We start from the raw sequence: 22,962 nt of genomic DNA on the forward strand, positions 1-22,962 counted from the left end.
ACAGTTTCCCATGAAAGCATCCCAGTACACTGCCTGAATTTTAACAGCTGGAAGGGCAACCAATGGTGCCATGAGGGAGAAAAGGACCCTCTACAAGATAAATGCTAATTAAGTGTTTGATTTCTGTATTTCAGGTGGCAGAAATCCAGACCTTGGCCCTGAACAACTGCAGACCATGACCAGCAACAGCCACACTGAAAAAACTGCATTCATGCTAAAGCAGAACTCAGGAAATAAATAAAAAAAATACTCAGGGCTGGTAGAGTTAGTCCAAGCTCATTGATCTAGAAATTAAATTGGAAGATACCCTCGTTATTTGGTCTGGGTTTTTTTCTCCTCTGTCTGAATGGGAAGGAAAAGTATTTAATAATTTTATCTCTGCTCAAAATAGGGGAGATAAGAAAGGCAGAAACAGTGAGAGGGGAATAATAAACCACTGTCAGCTGAAAGGAATGGAGAATAAGCACATGAATAACTGACTAGGGGCATTAAAGAAAGAATACAAGCTTAATTAATTAAAGTTATTTTCTGTGCTTCAAGTGGGCTGATGCATGAGAGTGTTTTTCTGAATTCAGGCATCCCTAAATTACTCAGTCACCTGGACAAGGTATAGATTCAGGAATACAGCACATGTTCAAAAATACAACACAGAGGAACCCACTGCAGCTTTGGCTAGGGAAACTCAAATAACAACCTCACAAATCTAAAATTTATATTTACCATAATTAGTCTTACTTTTGCAAGAGAAATATCAATTGCCTTTGATACTATTTGAAGCATATAGAGTGTTGAAAGATCTGGGATCTTATTGACTTCTCCAGTTGTCTCTTCATCCTCAACATCAACTGAAAGAAAAAAAAAAAATCAAGTGTTGGATGGAAAGAATTGTTTTCCCCACCACACTCAGTGATAGGGGCTTGTCAACATGAAAATTAACATTTATTGTCTTTATAAAAAAGGAAAATAGTTTTAGCCAGAAAGGGCAGATAAAAATACACAAGCCAGCCTTCGTCTGATTATTTCTTAATGATTTCTTTGTCTATTTAGAAGTTTATAGCAAATGCAATTGCTCTAAATCAACTAAGAGTTACAAAAGAAGCCACTCCCATGTATTTATTTGGCCACAGCTGCTCTGAAGAATACAAAAGATGGCAAAAGCCAAGCTGAAACTTGACATAACTTACCCAATTCTAGAGCTTCTTTCATCTGGTCTTCTTTACAGCCAGTGGATGTTGGAGACTTCCTACATGAAAATGAATCAAGAAATTAATGATAAAATGTTCATTTTAAATGAGAAAAGGTGTTTGAATACACAATAAGAAATAGGGAGAATTCCCACACAAGGATATAACTTTTCTATGTTACAATATATATATTTATATGTTGTAAGAAGTAAATGGTCTTAGAGCAAAGCCTTTTTCAGTGGAAGAAAGCTGCACTCCAGGAGTTTATCAGGAAAAGCAGCCAGCACAGAGCAATACCCTGTGTTTGATTTGGGATTTCAGTCCTGTTCCAGCATCAATCTCATTTCATTTGTGTGATATGACAGATCTGATCATAACATAAAATTTAAATCCCTGACAGGGATCAGGGTAAGACTCAAATTAGTCATTAAACTACTTGAACTATCCAAATAATAAAAGTGGGAATAGGTCTTAGACTGGCTCCTTTACCAGGGTATATTTTTAATCCATTAAGAGGGATCAGTTGTTCAACTCCTCTTGTGATTTAATTGTGTATTACACAATTAATAGCTTAAAATTCTTATGAATAACTGCTGAAAGGACTAAGCATTTAAACTTGGCTGTGAAGTCAGAGCTGAAATAAAACATTAGATTTTTGGAGACGAAATGGGTTTTATTCTTCCTGTTGAAATCACACCAAAACGAATTCCGAATCAAGGAAAACTTCTGAACAACTGTTTCTAAAAATGGCAAAAACTGACCATTTTTCTCTTTTTTTCCCCAAAAAGAAATACTGTATCATTGGCTTTTGCTTTGGAAAAAAAGGAATTGCACTGACAATCCTTTCAAAAATAGAATGGAATAGTTTCCTCAGCAGCATTCTTCGTATGCACGATATTACAGCAACAACTGCTGTCATGTCACATACTTTCCATGAGCTTAATTTCCTTTTCAGAGTATGAAATAATAAAACCAGAACACAGACGTATCACACTCAGGATTTGCCCAGTTTAAAGGCATTTTGGCAGCTTTCTCACAGATAGTATTTGATACTATAAGAACAGTAACACTTCTCTTTTTAGCTATAAATAAGTTAAAGGACGGAGGCAATGAAATGTGGGTGGCCCTGATTCAGGCCAGACAGAATGGAAATGAATCACCCACATTCTAGGAATTTCAGGTAAAAATAAATGGGAGGCCCAGCAGGTCAATAAAAATAAGTTTGTGTAGTGGCATAAGCAGCCCTGAGCTCCCACTGAGTATTACTGTATTTTTATTTGATATAGAGTTGAATAGAGTTGATTGTGGTATATTTTACAACACAGTCAGATCTTCCCTTGGTGTTTCCTGACATGAATTTCAGCTGAGATTCCCTTCCCACAGCTGCTTGCTACTATTTTCCTCTCTCCTGGTCAAGGAAAGGGTCTTAATGACAATAAATTCACCAATAAAATACTTTTCAGTCAAGTCATGTCACTCAGGCATAACCAAAAGCCACATTTTTGTTTTGCCTGAGATTGCACACTATTCTCTCTACTTTTCTAGAGCTTCTTCCCAGTCAATCCATTTCTATCTAATTCTGGAAGAGTTTTTAGCACCTTCCAAGGCCAGGTTGGACAGGGCTTGGAGCAAGCTGGTCTAGAGGGAGGTGTCCCCGCCCATGGCAGGATGATCTTTAAGGTCCTTTCCAACAAAACCATTCCGTGATTCTGTGATTCTGTGATCCTGTGATTCTGTGATCCTGTGATTCTGACACAATGAAGCACTACGGTTTCCATTTATAAATGAAAATACAGCCACCCAAGGTCCAATTCACATACAGCTCTCCTGGCACCAGTTTTGGTAGTTTTTTGAATTTGTTTTTTTGTTAATTCTCTCTGGAAAGTCTAAAAGGTGTTGGTTTTACACCCATTTCAGGAAGAACCAAGCCCGGGATGCAAAGTGCTCGGAATTCTCAAGGCTGAGAATTCTCATCAAGCTGAGGAAAGTGCTGACATCCAAGATTAATGTTGGGTGTTTTCTGCTTAAGTGGGGTATTTTTGCAGGTGGAGGTTCCCCTCCTTGAGGGGAACTTGTGTTTCTCAAAACAGGCAGGACATTTATTGCAATTTCCATTTCAGCGGAGGCTTGCTGTTCCAGGAAAATTTATTGTAGGTGTAAAACCAATTGGTTGGAACACTTAGGGAATGAGGAAGTCATCCATCATGGCAGGAAAATGGGACAGGAAGAAAATATGTTTAATTCTAAACATACTATACAGTACTTTCTCTAAATATTTGAACATTCCTCTCTGGCCTCCAAGCATTGTAGGAAAATGGATTTACACAGAAGAGCTGAACCCACAGAGTGGGAGCTCCTTGGCACAATAATGGATGTGCATTCCACCATTTCCTATTTACACCAACACTCACAAGAGGTCAAATAAACAGAGGGGCCTAAAAATTAAACATTGGTGGCTTTAAGGTGGTAGTAAAACCCATTTTCATTGCCAGATTACAACAGCTTTTCTACTGGATGTAGAATAGGCTGACATATCTGATATTCTTGGAAGAGTGAATAAAATCTGCAGAGTAGATAAGTAAAAAGTAGCCTCTATTGCTGTTTGCAAAAGGGTAAAAAAAGGCCATTCCTTGTCACTGCTTTGGGGCACAATTATAAAATCAGAATTATTAAAAGAAATTGTAAAGATGCAGAGGACATGATCACAATCAATGCCAGGCAATATTCTTCTACAGGAAAAAGGCTGTGTCATGAGAACTTAATATGAATTCTATCATGTTGGCAAGGCTGGCTGACAAAGGTAACAGAGGCTCATGCACTTAATTTCCCCTAATTTCCTTTTTAGTGAAGACCTGCATCTGATTTGAACACTTGCAATATGAAAAATTAACTGGTGAACAGATGGCAGATAGATTTGTGAACACTGACAAATACAAAACAGGTAAATGAGAAATTTGGCATTGAAAGGGTAATTTCTAATAGAAGTGGTCCCTTCTGATAGAAACAGATTCCCTCACACATGAGTCTGCATTTGTCCTGCTGAATTTTACCAACTGTGACAATGTGAAATCTTTGTTGGGAAGGTTTGAATGTAAAAAAAGAATTACTGTAATCACAAGTTGAGCTACAAGATGGTTTGAGGTTCCTGATAAGTTGGGCTCGCCAACACAAAGTTCATCCATAGGCTACGAATTAATATTTATCTCCAGCTACAAAATCAGAATTATAATAAAAATGGAGCTGCTTTGTTCCTACCATTCTCCATCAGAGATTTTGGAGTGTGAAATTCCCACTGGAATTTCCAAGGAGCTCAGTGTGAACTCACCGTTATGTTCAGCAGCTCTAAACTGCTGTCAGCAAAATAAACAAGAATCAACAAAATTTTAAAAGGAAGCAGATAAAATTCCACTAAATAAAAATGCACAGCACCCACAAGACACTACCTAAAGCATAGAAAATGGTTCCCAGATTTTGGCACTCAATCAATTCACATCACTGGAGATGAATCCAACCCTCTGCTCTGTTCACCATCCATGAAGTACCCACTCTATCTGGTTTGGGCCTTCAAATCTTAGGCCATTTAAATTTTGAGGATGTGGAATATTTGTGGTCTTCCACTTCCTGTCAGAAACCTCTGATTTTTAACAGTCCAAACCATTGTAACAATAAAAATTATCTTCCTGAAAACTAATATCAACTGTTAAACCAGGAGATAAAAGCTTACACTGAGGATGGGGTATTCTCTTATCTTATTATTAAAAAAAAGGTGAATTCAAAAAAAAAGACGTTACTGGTGAACCCACAGAGATTTTGCTTCCTGGTGAAGTAATCTGAGGGGTAAATAGGGCTAAAAAATACTTCCTTGTGCTACCTGCACACAACTGATTTTTTAAGGAGCACGTAATTCCACAGAGTCATGGAACAGTTTGAGTTGGAACACACCTCCATGATCCTCTAATGCAAACTCTCAACTGACTAACTGCTTTTAAGGCAACAGGCTGGACCTCTCCAGATTTACCTCCTTTCCAAAAATAAAGAAATGATACAGAAGCCATTTGTCATTTCCAGTAATTGCCAAGTGCCTCTTCCTATGGAGTGCTGGAAAAATACTAAAAGGGCAAATGGCAGCCCCACAGATGTTACACCGTGGGCTCTGCTGCCATAAATCCGTTGGCACCACACGAAAGTCACAATAGTTTATAAATTTATTTTAGGCCCTTTTTTCCTGTCCAAGCATTATGTTATAAAAGGTGTTACGCAACTCCGGGCACTTGAAGGTTTTCACTCCTGATTTGGCAACCACAGCCTCCGTTTTCATCCATGGGTGAGTTAAATGCATATTCCCCATGGATGAGCCAATTTTGTTTGACAGACATTCCTCTGCTGCCAGTTGGATGAGTCAAATCCAGGCTGAGCCCCTGGAGCAAGGGATCAGAGCCCCTCCAGGAGGGTTTGGTTCTTCTCTCTAGGAAGGTGTGGCTGCACTGTTCTCACCGTGTTTCCTGCCTCCAAACCCACCCCAGAGCACTTGAGATGATGCAAAGTGTGGCTGAAGGACAACACAGAGACCCCAGACAAAGGCAGAAGGAAATGTGACACCCTAATTTACTCCTGGGCTGCTCCAGCACTGTTCTCACCATGTTTCCTGCTTCCAAAACCACTCCAGACCACTGGAGATGATGGGAAGTGGGGCTTGAAGGACAAGGCAGAGACCCCCAACAAAGGTGGAAGGAAATGTGACCCCCTAATTCACCTCTGGGCTGCTCCAGTTTTCACCATGTTTCCTGCCTCCAAACCCACTCCAAAGCACTGTAGACGATGCAAAGAGTGGCTGAAGGACAATGCAAAGATCCCAGACAAAGGTGGAAGGGAATGTGCCTACATGATTTACTCCTGTGTGGCATTCACATTCTCTGAAAAAATCCTTTCACCCAGGATTTTTCTCCTGGGAAGCTGAGAAGCCTCAGAGAAAAACGAAAACAATTCTCATCTCATTTGCTTCTCCTGTGTTGTGCTCATGTGGAATGTGTTTGGAGATTGTTTACCCACAGGTGATTGTTTCATTGGATTCTGCTGTGAGTTGTTTTGACTCTTGGGCCAATTGGTGTCAAGCTGTGTCAAGACTCAGGAAAGAGTCATGAGTTTTCATTATTACCTTTTTAGCATTTAATAAGTATCCTTTCTGTATTCTTTTGTATAGATAGTATAGTATTCTTTAATATAATATAGTATTATAAAGTAATAAATTAGCCTTCTGAGAACATGGAGTCAGATTCATCATCCCTGCCATCGTCGAGGCATTCCCAGCAAATGCAATACTCCTGGGCTGCTCCAGCACTGTTCTCACTGTGTTTCCTGCCTCCAAACCCACTCCAAGCACTGGAGATGATGCAAAGTGTGCCTGAAGGACAACACAGAGATCCCAGACAAAGGTGGAAGGAAATGCACCAACGTAATTTACTCCTGGGCTGCTCCAGCCCCGCGTTCCTTTCCGCTCTTTCGTCTGGAACTCTGACTCAACTCCTACTTTCTAGAAACGCCACCCCAGCCCAATGCATCCTCTTCCTCTCACAGTGGGAAAAATTGAAGTTGATTCCTCAGGCATTGCTCACACACACACTGAGAATCCTGGAATAATCTGGGGCTTTCCGGCTGGTTTTTAAACGAGATCAAGTCCAAAATGACCTGGCCGTGGGAGCTCATTCTCATTCCACAGAACTGGCTATCCAGGTGGTGAGGACTTTTAGGAACTGCTCAACACCTCCCAGGATCAAAATTTTATTACTCACCAAATTGCCAGGTATTATTTTAGACAGTGCCAGCCCATCTCACACACCGATTTTGTGCGTAACACTGAAATATTGCAGCCCACCAGGCAAACAATACAGAATATTCCCAAAAAACCTACTTTTACACCAAAATTCACACTAGGAAAGACGGAAGCCAAGCTAAAATGCTGGGTAAATAATGTACATTACCTAACTTTGCTGAAACTATTCTTCCTTTCATTTGAAAATTCAATTTTATTTTAAAGAAACAGCATTAAAGCTGGATTGTTAATTAGTATTCCTTATGAAATGAGACATTCACATATTAACCTTCAACAGGCATTGGATTCTCCTGTTTCACTGTGTCAAGAAGTTATCAGTGCAGTCCAGAAACCTCCTGGGTTGCTTGTGCTCTGCTTTGCTGCTTACCCTGAGTGAGGGAACACCAAATCCTGCCCAGGACATGCTCAGAAACTCATGGCCAATGTTCTCTGCCAATCTCCTAATGCAATCAGCCCAGTTTGGGGATGGGGATGATGCAGGATAAAAAGACAGGAGAGGATATTCACAGTGTTAGGCAGTCAACCATCTACAACTGACAGGTTTTGGCTCAGTCCTCACATGGAAAATAAGCTTTTTTATTCCTGCTAATAACAGAGAGCATGAATATCAATCCTTTAAGTATCATAAGACTTTTAAAATAATATTCTGAAAGCATTATGGTCCTTACAATATTTATACAACAATATTTTGAAAGTGTCAGATATCTAAAAGAATAAAAAGCCAAAACAGCTAAACAACCCTGAATATATTTTTAAGGATTTAAGGAATTTGTTTAAAGATCTGTAATTTTTTACCTCAAGGGATTTCCTATTTCTATAAAGAAGTTTTCAGGGCCCTTTTTTGGAACATATGAAAGAGAAAAAGCAGAATTTTCACTAACACAATGAGTTCACCAGTACTATGATTTTATAATGCTGAGGACCAGGCCAGGAGCAGAAGGTGGAAGTTCCTGCCCTGTTATCTGAGAGTCACAGTGTGACAATGCCAGAGACACCCCTAAATACATGGGGAAATATAAAACAAATCAGCAAAACATAATAGAAGAACAACAGCAAAAGTTCAGAGCAGGAAAGATAAAATTATTTAGCAGACAGTACAAGCTTCAGACAAAAAATGCCTAAAGGAACATGAAAAATATTTAGAGTATTTTAACAGAGGGGAATATGTAGCAGGGAGCAGAAACATCAGTCAAAAAATCAACTTCAGCTATGGATAACAGGGCAAAACACAGCAAATGGAAGGTGAATACAACAAAAAAATTCCTTATAATAAGAACTGCTAGAAAGTAAATGTATTTCCAGGGGAGAGGCATCACCTGAGTCATTTAAGACCAAAACAGAGAAAACCTGGAAAAAGTATTTCAGCAAATATAAATATACATAGCAGTGATTAATCTGCCACAGAAAGAAATGACCCTAAAAGTTCTTTTCCATCCATAATTTCTAAGATTCTATGAAATATGAGAAATGTTCCACTTGGTGTCTGTGGCAATTCCCTAACCCAACCCCATCCATGTTAGAACACAGGGCACTGCCAGAAAAAGGCTTCTTACCAAACAAGGAGGGATATTTTGGGAATGGGAAGCACTGAACAGTGCCCAGCTGTGGTGAACTTAGCAGAGATTGTGGCAGGAGGAGAAACCCCGGCTCTGAGCTCACTGGCACTCTCCTGGAGCCACAGTGCATGGGAGGGGCTCAGCTTTGGGCTGGAAATGATGCCTTGGGAAGGCTGACCTAGAACAGAGACCAGACAGAGCTAAAGAATAAAGCAGGGATTTATTCAAAGGCCTCCATGGATCCACCTTGGGCAGCACAAGAGCCCAGCCAGGGCTGCACCCAAGATCAACCCAAATGGTCCCAAAATGCACGAGCGCTCCCGGGGTCTCTCCCTTGGCTCAGTTCTGCTCCATTTGCACCTTGCAGTTCATTGTCCCATTCCAGCTTTAGCCCAGGCACTCCCACCCTGCTTGTTTTTCTCTCTCCAGCCCACGCTGTTTGTGCTCCTGGGCTGAGCTTTGGATCATTTGTCCTTGGTGCCCAGCTAGAGCAGGAATTGTTTTGTCTCCCTGCTCTGTGCAGAGAGCTCAGCATCCCCTGATGTGAACCCAGCCCCACACACTAGAGCAGCACAGAATCTGAAAATATAAAAGCTAAAATCTAAGGCATCAGAAAAGGCACCTGAATCCAATTTCCACAGCCATAACCCAGCCCCTGGTGCCTGGAATACCCCTCTGCCCTGGCAGAATGCTGGCAGCAGAGCAGCAGCACATCCAGGCTGCAGCCAGCACTGGTGGCCAGGCACAATCAGGCAGCTGTCATCCAGGGGGTTGTTCACAATGGAAGGATGAGTGCAGAATCAATTAACCTCCCTGCTCCTGGAGCTGCACACATCTCTGCCTCTGGACAATGGGATTCACTGCTGCATCCCTCTGCTCACTAATGACAGCAGGAAATGTTTATTTTGACGTCATGATACTCCCAGTTCTTTGTGCCTTTCTGATTCTGAGCCATTCCCTTGGAGTTCCTAGGAAATATCCTTAACTTCAGGTCCTGATTGCAAAGTCCTTTTGTTCCCTCCGTCCAGTTTTACCCTTTTTTTTTCTGATTTCAGTGCTCTGATTTTAATTTTATGCTGTTTTCCCTGGAACTGGGGGAGGGAAGTTGGTTGGCTTTGTATGTGAAAACAAGAATTTCAAGCATCACATGTTCTTCTTTGTAACTACCAGAAGAGAAATGGAGCTGTACAGACCAAATCTGCCCCTCTAACTCAACAAGAAGTTGGTTGCATCCCACTGCAGAACTGTCAGCTCAGATTTACTCATCCAAAAATTATTCAGCTGGCAACTGGAGGGTTTCCACAGCGCCACACCACTTTGCCCTGATAGACTTAACGGGAAATTAGGAAAACACTTCAGGGGCTGCAGGAGCAACAACTGCAGCACACCTCTGTGGTCAAGACACAAGAACTGTTTCTCAACTGTTCTGAAGTGGGTTTTTCTTGCCTTTCCCCAATTTTGTTTGCTCAAGCTGTGAAATGGGGAAATCTTGACCTTCTAACCCCATGAAACCTTCCCAAAAAAGTCATTATTCATCATGGTTTTTTTTTCCAGAAATGCAATAGAAAGTATCTAATGCAAGGACAGCCATCAACTTCAACACCCATTTATTTCTTTACAATTTATAAAGATCATGAATTCCATTCCACTCATTCTTTATTCTGTGTGCTGAGGTTAATGATAAATATTCCCCTCCAGTAGGGGATTCAGCACCAAGGAGAATCACAGGAAGATTTAGAGGTCACCTGGCCCAACCCTACTCAAGGTAATAAAGGAAGCAGACAACCTTTCCTTGCTGCCATTCAAGGCTCTACCCAGGATAAAAGATTCAGGAAAGTCTATTATTTTGCTCCCTGTGACCTGAGTTATGTTCCCTCAACATCATCTCTCCCAAGTTCCTACAACTCTTAAGAAACCACAGACACAGCAATTTTTAGGTGGAATCTTGGCTCAGTCACTCGGACTGGGTACTTTTAAATTTAGGGGTTTATTCCCTTCAAAATCTCTTAAAAATAAAAAAAAAAAGAAAAGAAAAGGTAGCAAATAATCCTCATTTTATTTGGCCTTGCACACAACTGAGAGGAACAGAGACTCAACAAGAAAAGGGGAATACTCCTTTGAAGATGAACAATAAACAAGAGCATTAAAATAACCTGAAAGTGATTTCAAATTCTCCACTGAAGTGGCACTGAGACATAAATGTCATTTTTAATTTGTTAAGTAAAATAAAATTGCTGAGGAGGAACGTGAAGGAATTACTGACACATTCCTGTAAAAATGTGTGTGCACTGCTTGCACAACATCACCACGTCCCAGCATTGAAAGCCGGGCTCCAAATAAAATGGAAACTCCCATTTTCCAAGGAATCACATGGAAAAGACAAGGGGGGGTACAAATTACTCCTGGGGACATTCCAATTGGACACAAGAGGAAAATTTTTCAAGAGAACAATCAGCCATTGGAGCCATCCCCCAGGGAAAAGAGTTGAATTCCCAAACACTGGACACTTTTAAGATTTGGCATAAAGGGTGCTGGGTCACCTTGTCTAGACTGTGCCTTTGCCAAGGAAGGTTGGACCAGGTGATCCTTGAGGTCCTTTCCAACCTGGTGTTGGGATTCTGTGAATTGAGAAATTCAACTGGCTGCTGGCTGCTTACAGCTGAGGATAAATGAAGATTTGCTGCCACCTATGTATTGCTTTTCTCATGGATTAATTACACAAGAATTCTAAAATAAAAACCCACCTGTAGAATCTGGGTAGGTATGAAAGCTCTACAGCATAATATATTTTTTTAATGAGATAACCCTTCATGACTCAGCAAAAAATATAATCATGGCAATAAAGAACCATCACTGACCCCTGTAATTTCTTTCATTAAAAGGTATGAGTCAAAATGCTGTGCATCTGCCTTTCCCTAGGATATTTTATGGCCAGGTATTCTTTTAAAGCTTGGCAGTAGTTTTACTTCCAATTTTTTTTCTCATATGTTGCACAGGATGCCTTCAATTTACGTGCTGTTACAGCACTTTTGGCATGGGAGAAAAGAGAATCAAAAAGTAAAGTAAATGGAAGGAAAAATAAGATTTCTCTTTCGTTTTCTATGGGAAACAAAACCAGAACTGCAGATGCTGGGAATGAGCCAGCTGTGGTTAATCCTACAGAGGTTTTCAGCTGCTCATCTAAATAATGAGATTAGGATTTAGTAACAGAGAATGGAAGAGGATCCAGACAAATACCTGCTATATTTACACTGCAATTTTTCACTTATTACCACTGTAATCCAGGGATAATTACCACTGTAATATATTGTATTACCACTGTAATTTTTTCATTCTTTAAAATGCTCAATCACTTTGACCAAAACCTGCAGGATTTGGCTGAAGGGAAATAAAAGTTTTGCAAGAGCCAGGCCTGATATTGTGGGCGTTTTGGAGTTTATTTGGTGTCTCTATTCCTCCCCCTGACCTCCAGGAGCCCCTGCAGCCCTGCTGGGTTCTGTGGGTGCTTCCAGGAGCTCAGAGCTCAGCAGGGATCCAAATGCTCTGCTGGCTCAGCTCCCACTGCCCAGCAGGAATGAACTCTGGAGAGGGCTCTGCTTAGGAAAGGGCTCCCTCTCCTGCTCCTGCTGAGACCAAAGCAGCTCTGTGAGCGAAGGGAATTGTTCCCAAATCCCAAACAGACAGGACAGCAGCACATCCTGTGGGTCACCTTCCTTCCAGCCCAGCTTCTCCACAGGCTGGGAAGTGCCAGCATGTCCAAACACATCTGAGTGAAGCACAGAATTGTTTGGGTTGGAAAAGATCTCTCAGATCATTGAGTCCAACCAGCACTGCCCTGTCCACCACCAAACCCTGTCCCCAAGAGCCACGTCCACACTGCTCTTCAGCACTTCCAGGGGTGGTGGCTCCATCACTGCCCTGAGCAGCCTGTTCCAATGCCTGACCAGCATTCCAGTGAAGAAATCTTCCCTAATATCCAAACTAAATCTCCCCTGACACAGCTTGAGCCCCTTTCTCCTCCTGTCCCTATTCCCTGGTAGCAGAGCCTGTCCCCCCCCAGCTGTCCCCTCCTGTCAGGAGTTGTGCAGAGCCCAAAGGTCCCCCCTGAGCCTCCTTTTCTCCAGGCTGAGCCCGTTTCCCAGCTCCCTCAGCCACTCCTGGTGCTCCAGAGCCTTCCTCAGCTCTGTTCCCTTCTCTGGACTCACTCCAGCACCTCAAAGTCTTTCTTGTCATGAGGGCCCCAAAGTGACTCCAGAATTTGAGGTGTGGCCTCAGCAGTGCTGAGTAGAGGGGACAATCCCTGCCCTGGCCCTGCTGTCACACTATTGCTGACCCAGGCCAGGTGCCATTGGCCTTCTTGGCCACCTGGGCACTCCTGGCTGAGTTCAGCCACTGTCACCAGCACCCCCAGGTCCCTTCCCACTGGGCAGCTTGTCCAGCCACTCTTCCCAAAAGTGTGGTGCTGGCTGAGGTTGTTGTGACCCCCTTGTAGGACCCAGATGTTAACAAGGGAGGTTTGTATCAGACTTTTCACTGGTTTTTAGCAACAGTCTTCCCAGGGAATTCCATCCAGGGAATTGCACCACACCTCTGAGCCTCATCCATAATGAACTGTTCATTCACTGATTAGCCAATATCAGGAATACACTCAATAGTCTCAGCTTTGCTGGGGAGCTGCCAAAGGCCACTGAAGCTTTCTTCTCTACCTCAATTAAAGCTGAGAGTGAGGAAAAAAACATCCCTAGAGTGGAAAGGATGAAGGGATGGGGCAGCACTGCCTTACAGGTATGGAAACCCAGGGCACTGGGAATATTTCTCTGTCTGCTCTGGGGTGCCCTGACCCCCAGGGCAGCACTGACTCTGACCCTCATTCATGGAGAAAGGTTCCCAGACTTCAAGATGGACTAGGATCCACAAAAGTGTGAAATGGATTATAGACAGTAGTGTAGGTGAATCACTGGGTGAGAAATGGAGGTTTTGGGATTTTTAGTGTGTTGTGGATGGAAGCAAGATGGAGGGCACAGGGTGTCCTCCTGGGTTTCTTCTTCATGCTTCTTCTTCCTCCTTCTCCATGGGTTTGGGTGGCATTTTGTAATTGGGCAGAAAAGTCCACATTGCTCTGTGGGATCAGTTCTTGGGTTAAAAGGGAAAATAATCCAGGTGTCAGTTCTTAATTGGACAGTTTAGTCTTAAAAGGCCTTGGAACAAGAGACTGTTGGCCATTTTGTGCCTTCTAATGAAAAGCTGCTGAACTCATGGTTGTGAGACTGTTTCACTGATATGAAATAATAAATACCTGAGTCTGAGCATGAACTGCTGTCTCAAGTGCCTTCAATCCAGACCCAGAGAAACCAACAACTGGTAACACCACATATAGGATCAGCACTACCTTATAGGATCACCCAAGCTGTATGAAACCAGAGTTTTAAGACTTTAGACTGCGGTACTTTGGCCTATTACACCTTAATCTTTTACAAATTAAATGAATGTGGAATGCTGGCACTGTGGAATGCTCTTTTCAGCCAATTTTTTGTTCCAGACAGGAAGCAAGTGCCACTCTTGGCCCATCTGCAGCTCCAGCAGATCCCCAGTTTGATAATTCCCCCAGCCCCTAACTTATAAAGGTACTTATACCTAATGTATAGTTGCCTCCTTCTCAATAGGGTCTCCACATATGGTATCTCAATAAAAAATTAAACTAGAAAACAAAATAGCAATAATAACTTTAAGAAATCAGTGCTAGCATATAAATTTTAAAATGCTACACCTCCCACTCTTACATTTTATCCAGAAAAAGAAAAAAGTATTAAAAACATCAATTAAGAACGTAAGAGAGAGAAAAGCCAAAAATAAATATTTGGAGTTCTCTGAGGGAGACACTTCTAAAACTTTTATACCATGAAACAGTGCAGAAAAATAATAAAACCTCTGTTTTAGCATAATATCCCCAGAAATACTCTCACCTGTGGCCTGACAACCGACTCTCAGTTTTCCTGAGGGATCTTTCCTTCTTTTCTCTGCCAGCCCCTGAATGTCTGTGAGGGGCACTCACTTTAAGGCTTTTTTCACTGCCGTCTGCACCAGAGCTTGGAAGAGATTTCCTTTCTTCTGTCTTGGCCCTCTCTCTCTCAGACAGCAGCTTGGAACAAAAGTCCTCTGGATCTTTGGGGCTGTTCCTTGGTTTTTCAGAGGCAGAAGCGGTGTGTGAGCTCAGCACAGTTCTCGATGCACATTCCAGGTGGGATTTTGTTGGGGATGCTTTGCTTTCCTGCAAATCAGGGCTTGGGACACTCAGGTCGTGCTCCTCATGCTCCTCACCCCTGGGCTGGGCTGTGCTGCTGATGCTCGTGGATCTTTTGGAAAGCCTCCTTTTCTGGGGATCCTGGAAGAAAGTGCCATGAAAACCACAGATTAAAATTTCACCTTTATCTTTAAATAAACAAAAAAAAAGCAAAGGAAAGCTCTAGCACTGATTTCTGAGTTGACCTATTCATTAATTTTTAGGAACCAGCTTGGAGAGTAAATCAGATTTTTTAAAAAATCAGACAAACACTTTCACTTAAAATTTGACCAGTATCAAAGATGCTACCTACCATTAAACATGTTTTCCATGGTCTTAACAGAAAGAACAACAAATTACCTCCTAAGAGCTTAATTTTGGGATTTTGTCCAGCTCAGGAAATCAAGACATGTAAGATCAACCACTACAGGTATCTAGTCTTTACTTCTAAATCAGAGATATTTACAAATATCCAACTAATTCATTGAATTTCCATATGCTCTTCAGTACTACCTAAATAGTAGTTAAATATTTTAATTTCTCATTATCATAAGCTTAATTTTACATTGGACAAGTCCCTGACATTATATAAAAGAAGCATAAAGGGAAAAAAAATAGGCAAGAAATTTTTAACTGTGCTTTGAAAGCACTTCTTGATGGAATATGGTCTGATTTGATCAATTCAGAAACATATCTTCAACTGAAAGCAATTTTCAGTTCCAAACTGCTACTGATTAAATGTGGGGTCTTGAAAAAAACAGAGTAAAACAGATACTGTGAAGGTAACAAAGCAATTTTCATAGGAAAATGGAAAGCCAAATCTGTCAAGGGGTTTCAAGAACAGGAAAGAACTATAAAGGAATTCAGTGGCCTGTGATCACAGACATGCAGGGAGTAGTTGCCTACAGTGGTTTTATCTGAAATTCTGAATGAAGCACAACAATTTCCCTAACTCACCCCTTCTTTTCAGCCTGCAGATTTAATGCATTACCATGCAGAAGGCATTTGAACATTATTTGCTGTGGCTTTTAGGGCAGCTAGGATATGGGAAGAGATGCAGAATTTTGACTCCACGCTTCAAAAGGTTGGTTTATTGTATTATGATATATATTATATTAAAAATGTTAAACTAAAACTATATTAAAAGAATAGAGAGAAAGGAATTATTAGAAGGTGAGACAGGAATAGAATGGAATGAACAACAAACAAAGGTTTGTGATTGACAGAGACAGTCTGGGCAGCTGGACTGTGATTGGTTATTAATTAGAAATAATTACATGGGACCAATCATAGATCCACTTGTTGCATTTCACAATAACAAATAATCATTATTTATATTTTATTCCTAAAGCCTCTCAACTTCTCAAGAGAAAAAAATCCTGACAAAAGGATTTTCATAAAATATATCTGTAACAATTTGCAAGTGACTTTTTTATCCCAGCAGGCTGGATATAAAATCCATGGGCAAGCCAAACATTTTGTAAAGTGCTGGGAATCACCTCTGGTGGACTTGCCACTGGTCCAGCCATCATTCCCCTGGCAATGAGACCAGCCCTGGGCCTGGACTTCTCCTTCCCTGTGGATTTCAGCTCCTCAGAAATCACAGCTGCTTTTAAATCCTCTTGACTGTCTTTGAACTTCTTGTCCCAAGCACAGGGTAAGTTACTGCTGTGGGTTGTCCCTGTGTGGCATTTTTCACTTCTGTGCTGATGTTTTCTGGGTGGAGGGATTTTATCCAGTGGGTTCTCAGCATCATACCTAGAGGGAAGAAAGAGGCAAAGCTCAGAACAGCAAAGTAATGCACAAGGAAATTAATAAAACCAGCTAATTAGAGCACTGCTGCCAAATTAAGTTGTATTTTATCCTGAAATGGTAATCAAATGCAGTCACTTTTCACCTAAACATCTGGATGTAGGACTTCAGAACATTATTTCATCATTATTATATGTCACAATTGGTTATGAGTAACACCATCCCATGCTTACTTATTTTGATGTAAAAAGGGCTCAAACTGAGAGAGGGGAAATTTACATTAGATATTGAGAAGAAATTCTTCCCTGGGAGGGTGGTGATGCCCTGGCACAGGGTGCCCAGAGAAGCTGTGGCTGCCCCTGGAGCCCTGGAAGTGCCCAAGGCCAGGCTGGCATAGGGCTTGGAGCAGCCTGGGATAGTGGAAGGTGTCCCTGCCCATGCCAGGGGAGTGGAATGAGATGAGCTTCTAGCTCCCTTCCAGCCCAATCCATTCTGGGATTGTGTGATTGTGTATCACAGCAGAAAGTACAATTTATTTGTTACATCAGACAGGTCCTGAGCTACACCCAGCAGCTCCTGTTCCTTCTCCATCTGTTTAAAAATTTGTTAACACTTTTGCTCGCATCCTCTGTTCTCCTGTAACTTAGACTGACTCTGCTGACCCCTCTCACACTTTGTTCAGCTGTAGAACCCTTTCTTTAGTCCAAAAACAAAAGCACTTTTGTGATGGTAATTATTTTACTGAGTAGTTCCCAGCTCCGTGTCCATTTATAAATTTATAAATTCTGAGTAACTCAAAAGCAGTCGCCTTCCTTAATACAAGGAAACAAGTCCTTGAACTTGTTTTTCCCTCTGGGATGTTTTCCCTCCATCCTAATTCATTGTAAAGCAACTCCATAAGTTGAAACATCTTGTACCACAAAAATGTTCCTGTTATTTAACCCATTTTTCCAGGAGTGTGTCTGGTGTGGTGAGGACATGCTGTGCATGATGCCTTGAGAAGGCTGATCTAGAACAGAGACTGGACAGAGCTAAAGAATAAAGCAGGGATTTATTCAAAGGCCTCCATGGATGCACCTTGGGCAGCACAAGAGCCCAGCCAGGGCTGCACCCAAGATCAACCCAAATGGTCCCAAAATGCACGAGCGCTCCCGGGGTCTCTCCCTTGGCTCAGTTCTGCTCCATTTGCACCTTGCAGTTCATTGTCCCGTTCCAGCTTTAGCCCAGGCACTCCCACCCTGCTTGTTTTTCTCTCTGCAGCCCACGCTGTTTGTGCTCCTGGGCTGAGCTTTGGATCATTTGTCCTTGGTGCCCAGCTGGAGCAGGAATTGTTTTGTCTCCCTGCTCTGTGCAGAGAGCTCAGCATCCCCTGATATGAAGCTCAGAATTACACACTAAAGCAGCACAGAACCTGAAAATATAAAAGCTAAAACCTGAGGCATCATGTATGTGAACTGAAGGGAGCCTGATCTGCCTCTGGAATCATCAGGAAAAGTAAGGACTGCTTCTCCCAGCCCAGCTCTACAGAACTCCTCACTGCCAAGGGGTGCTGGCTCAGAGGCTGCTTTAAGCTACAGACACTGACAGCAACCTCCAAGAGCAAAGTTAAAAGCAAAGCAGACTCATTAATTATGAACCAGTGCAGAGTTCTGTCTGATTCAAGTCTCCACCCCTGATAGCACAGTTAAAAGTTACAGAGGTAGTTGAAATTAAAAGTGATTTTAGGCCCTGCCTGGCTGACCTTGGCAATCCCTGCTTTTCCCTTGCCCAAAGGGGATGGCAATGGTGAGGATGAGCCTCAGGGCAGGGTGAGGTGGCATACTGGGAAGAAATTGTTCCCTGTGAGGATGGTGAGGCCCTGACTGGCACAGAGAAGTTGTGGCTGCCCCCGGATGCCTGGAAGTGTCCAAAGCCAGGCTGGATGGGGCTTGGAGCAGCCTGGGATGGAATGAGATGATCTTTAAGGTCCCTTCCAACATTAACACTGCTGGGTGCTGCTGTGCCTTCCCAGAGCAGTGTCAGGGACTCCCCTGTGGGAGAGATCCATGAAAGGGAAAGAAAAAGGGATTTAAAAAAAAAACAAAAAGAGAAAGAAAAAAAGGAAAAAGAAAAAAAGCCTTTGCACTGGCTCCTTTTCAAGAGTTACTTCTGAGCTCAACTTAAAACATCCTGGCTTTCTTCCCCTATAAGAAATGACTTCATGGGTTTTTTTCAGGCACTGATGCTCAGACTTGGCTGCTTTGGGCATGTCGCATTTAGGATGAAGAAGAAAACCTGATTAATTCCCTGAGGGTGGAGGCTGGGAAGCTGAATTACACTTCTGTGCCCATTTTAAAAGCTTTCTATGGAGGTGCAGGGCTGTTAATCCTCTTTGAGGCATCAATAAATGAAAAACTTGGTTACAAGCTATTTTCAGGTATTCTGCAAGGTCTGAACCTACACAATTTGTAACAACACTTAATTTAAGACAGCAAAACCTGCTTTTGCAGGCAAGTAAGGCATGAATATACCTGGAGTTTGAGCACAGGTGGTTTGTTATACCTCCAAACTTGCTCCAATTCAAATATTTCCAATGTAAAAGGTGTGAAATCTCCTATTTCAATGTGCTTCAGTGACCAAAAGATGCAATTGAGGTTATCAGTCTTCATAATTGGCAGGGAACATAAAAGATCATTTTTGAAAGGTGGCTTGCACAGGAAATTTTAATAATCTAGAAAATTAAGCTTTGTGTTAGGAGGATAACTAATAAAACAAAGTTGAGCTCAAGATATAAATAACAAAACATTTAAAACTGTTTCCTTCCTTTAAGAAAAAATAAGCGAATACACAAGGCAAAGAGAAATAAATCAGACTGCACCTGGAGGCCTGAGATTTGCTGTCATCCAGAGCACTGGCATTGCCATGATCCTCATCCAGGAGGTCAGGTGGCTGGGATGCTGAGCTCTTACTCTGAGGAGCTGCCAGAGCAGAGCTGGAAGCAGAGCTCCTGGAAGTGCCACGGTGCTCCAGGAAGTAATTAGTAATAATTTCCAGCAGTGTTTTCAGTGGGTTCTCCTTTGCCTGGCCAAAAAGAGAGAGAAAGTGTGGGAAATTAATTTGTAGGGAATTCTCCAAGCCTGGCAGAAGGCTCCCACAGTGTGTGCATCTGTATGCAAACCTTGAGATGAGAAATGCTGACTTAGAAATGCCCTGGAATAGGACAGACATTGCTGAGAGAGAAATGGAACCAGGAGCAAGTTTCAAAGGGTGGCCTTGCAAATAGGACTGGATGCTTTGGAGAAATAGAACTGGGAAAGGTGCATTGTAATAGGACCCACGAGGGGTAATTTTAGATGATTTGCCTTAAAGCATTTACAGCATGGTGTGGTTAAAGCTGACAGAAACACTTTATAGTGTATTGGAATCAGGAAATAGTTGGCTTCTGATTGTGATGGTGTGAATTATAACATCTGTATTGTCTCACCCTTCTCATGAGACTGAAAATGGAATAAAAGTTTTGGAAACACCTCTCAGTTGGCCCAGCTCTGGGTCAGGAAAGGGAATTATCCAACAAAAAAAGTTCTTGGTGACTATTGAAATGCTGTGTTAGTCTGGCTGCAGGGCATGATTTTTATAGTGTACAGCTATTGAACATTTTAACTGATCCCTAGAGCTCCCTGAGGGTGCATCCCAGGAGTGACTGTACAAACAATCCAGGGAAATGGAACCTGGCAGCTGGAGAATGTCAAGAGCTCAAAGGTGCTGCTGTGTTAAGTGAAGGAAGCAGGACACAAAAAAGCAACCTGTCACGGTGATTCCTGACCCTCATTTTAGCTAAATATTCCAAAGTGTGGAAACTGTGCTAGGATGCACCTTTTCTACACTGGGAGAGGGTTTTTTGAAGTGGCACTTATAGACTTTATATGAAGATACCAAAAGCATTGTGGTAACTCATAACTCAGGTTATGAGTGAGCTGTTTATATTGCATTTCCGAGGATAATAAATACTGGAAGTGTCATTTCCATCTGCTGTGCCACATATAAAGCTGCAAATGGAAATGGGCATGCAAGGACACTTCCACATGGCACCAGGTATTCCCTCACCTTGTTCTGTTTGTACAGGGAGTGCAGGTGCAGGACATTCCTGAGCTCATTCCTGTTGTTGATGCTGAGTGCAGAGCGGGGAAGCTCCCGGTCCATGGTGCTGATGGTTTTCTTCAAACCCTGAGAAGGAAAAGTGTCAGACCCCAAAGCTTTTACTCTGGTTTTTGTAGGGTGTGACATGAAACTTGTGGATGGCAGCAGCCAGGAAACCCTCAGAACCTGTGCTGTAATGGTACAATCTCAAATTATAGCAACCCACAGATGTGAAAATAATCAAGGTGGCTACATGAGATGGAAATTGCTGAACAGAAAAAAACAAAAACCTCCATGCAGGTGACTTCAGCTGCTAAACAGCCTCCTAAGGCTGATGGTCTGTATGAAATGCCCTGAGCTGAAGTTATTCCAGGCAGCCTCAGGGTGGAAATCAGTCAGATCTCCATGGTATCAGCTGGTTTGGGGTCTTCCAACTTCGATTTTCAGTCTGCGGTCAGCACCCATGGGCACCTCGGAGACAAAACCCATGAGCATCTCACTCTCTGGGGGGAGACACTGATTTATTGTGAGTTGGATCCCAAAATAATTTAAGTGGTACAACACCAGGCTACTATTTTGAGAGAGAAAGCCCTGATTCCTTCTCTGGAGGGTTATTGTCACAACAGAGGAATTCTATTTCTGCTGACAGAGTGTCTGGCTGGGAGGTATGAAATTGAGGGCAAGTTGTGGTAAATAAAGGATCATGATCCCTGTAGGCTCTGATGTGTATGAAAGATGTGGGGGGAGCAGGGGAACAAAGGATTATCAGTGCCCCTTGTTTTGAAAATGTGAATTTGGAGACAGGATGCAAAACAAGACTGAGGTTCGTGTAACACTTAATGAGGCAGCGGCTGCTTAATTTCTGATAGAACTCATTCCTGACACAGGGGGTCTAACATCAGCAATATTTCCTAAGGATTAAACATAAATACAATGTAATAGGTGCTGCTACATGGACATGAGAAGGTGGTTCCAGTCTGCTCAATCTCACACTCCCCACATGCCTGTGTAGTCCAAAATTCACTTTATAGTTTACATGTGTTACAGGTACAATGGTTTCTTTCCTCCCCTTATCTCAATTCCTTTCCCCCCCACGCCAAAAAATGGGTTTTCTGCTGAGTTATTACTGCAGACTCGGGGAGGAAAATGCATGTGACCGGTTTCTCTGAAACTGTGACCTTTCGCCTTAATTAAAATAAATAAATAAATAATTTTTTAAAAATTAGTTCTTGCATGGCTCTTGTAAACAGGACAACAGCAAAACAGGCAATTAAGGAAGGAAAAAAAAAAAGAAAGAAAATTTTAATTTTTAAAAAAAAACCCAAAAACCTGCAAACAACAAGAAAAACCAAACTGAAAGTGCGTCTCTTGATTTAATTTCCAGTCTCGCAGGCGCGCGTGGTTAAGGATGGGCTTCCCCCGAGCGGGAGGAAGCAGCTCCATCTCCGGGAATAAAAGGGCACTGTGGGAGATGTAGTCCAGCCGCTCACCCCGGAGCCTCCCCCGTTCCCCCGCGGCTGATTTCGCTCCGGATAAATCCCCGAGCATCCCTCAATCCCCCTTTTCCCCGCTGCCATCCCCAGCGGCAGGAAACCCGCACAAGTTTACCTTTCTACTGAGAAACTCTCTCACCAGTGATGCGGCCACTTCTTCCACCAAGGCGTTGTCCATGTTTGAAGCCCGAAAAGGCGGATTTTGGGGCGGGGATGCTGCTCAGGCCATGGCAGCCCCGCGGCGGGACGGAGCCCGCGGGAGGCGGCGCTGGGTACCACGGCAGAGGAAACAGCGACAGCGCCAGCGCCGCCCCCGGAGGGAGGGATGGAGGCGGGGAGAAATTTGGGATGGAGGGAAGTTAAGTTGTAGAGGACGGGGGAAAAAAAAAAAAATCCACAACCAACACCAAAAAAAAAAAAAAAAAAAGAAAAAAAAAAAAAACTTTAAAAAAACCAAAATAAACAAACAAAAAAAAAACCCTCAAAAAACCAAAACCCAAAAAAGCACACAAAAAATCCACAAAAAAACCCCAAAAAACCCAAAAAACACAAAAAAAATCCACAAAAAACCCCCAAAAACCACCAACAACAAAAAAGCCCCACAAAAAACCCCAAAAAGGCCACACAGAAAAAATCCACAAAAAGCCCCACAAAAACAGCCAAAAATCCAACAAAAAACCCCCAAAAATCGCTTAAAAACAAACCACAAAAAAATCCCCCCAAAACCAAAAAAAAACCAAAAACACCCCAA

General features: G+C 42.3%; 1 protein-coding gene across 2 annotated transcripts in view; it reads right to left on the bottom strand.

The window, feature by feature from the left end:
- Positions 1–22,500, bottom strand: part of MINDY4 (MINDY lysine 48 deubiquitinase 4) — a 71,766-nt gene extending 49,266 nt beyond the window's left edge. Inside the window, exons 1-7 of one of the 2 annotated variants that reach the window (XM_038128738.1) lie at positions 22,351–22,500; positions 20,686–20,805; positions 19,460–19,662; positions 16,350–16,608; positions 14,534–14,952; positions 1,185–1,243; positions 736–845 (exon numbers count right to left, since the gene is read on the bottom strand). In XM_038128738.1, coding sequence (XP_037984666.1) covers positions 736–845; positions 1,185–1,243; positions 14,534–14,952; positions 16,350–16,608; positions 19,460–19,662; positions 20,686–20,805; positions 22,351–22,389 — 1,209 coding nt within the window. In that variant the 5' untranslated portion in view covers positions 22,390–22,500. Of the gene's footprint in view, positions 1–735; positions 846–1,184; positions 1,244–14,533; positions 14,953–16,349; positions 16,609–19,459; positions 19,663–20,685; positions 20,806–22,326 lie in introns of both variants that reach the window. The other variant, XM_038128737.1, reaches the window with a different exon arrangement.
- Positions 22,501–22,962: the final 462 nt, after the last annotated feature.

This window comes from Motacilla alba, chromosome 2 (genome assembly GCF_015832195.1).
Source record: "Motacilla alba alba isolate MOTALB_02 chromosome 2, Motacilla_alba_V1.0_pri, whole genome shotgun sequence".
Taxonomy (NCBI): domain Eukaryota; kingdom Metazoa; phylum Chordata; class Aves; order Passeriformes; family Motacillidae; genus Motacilla; species Motacilla alba.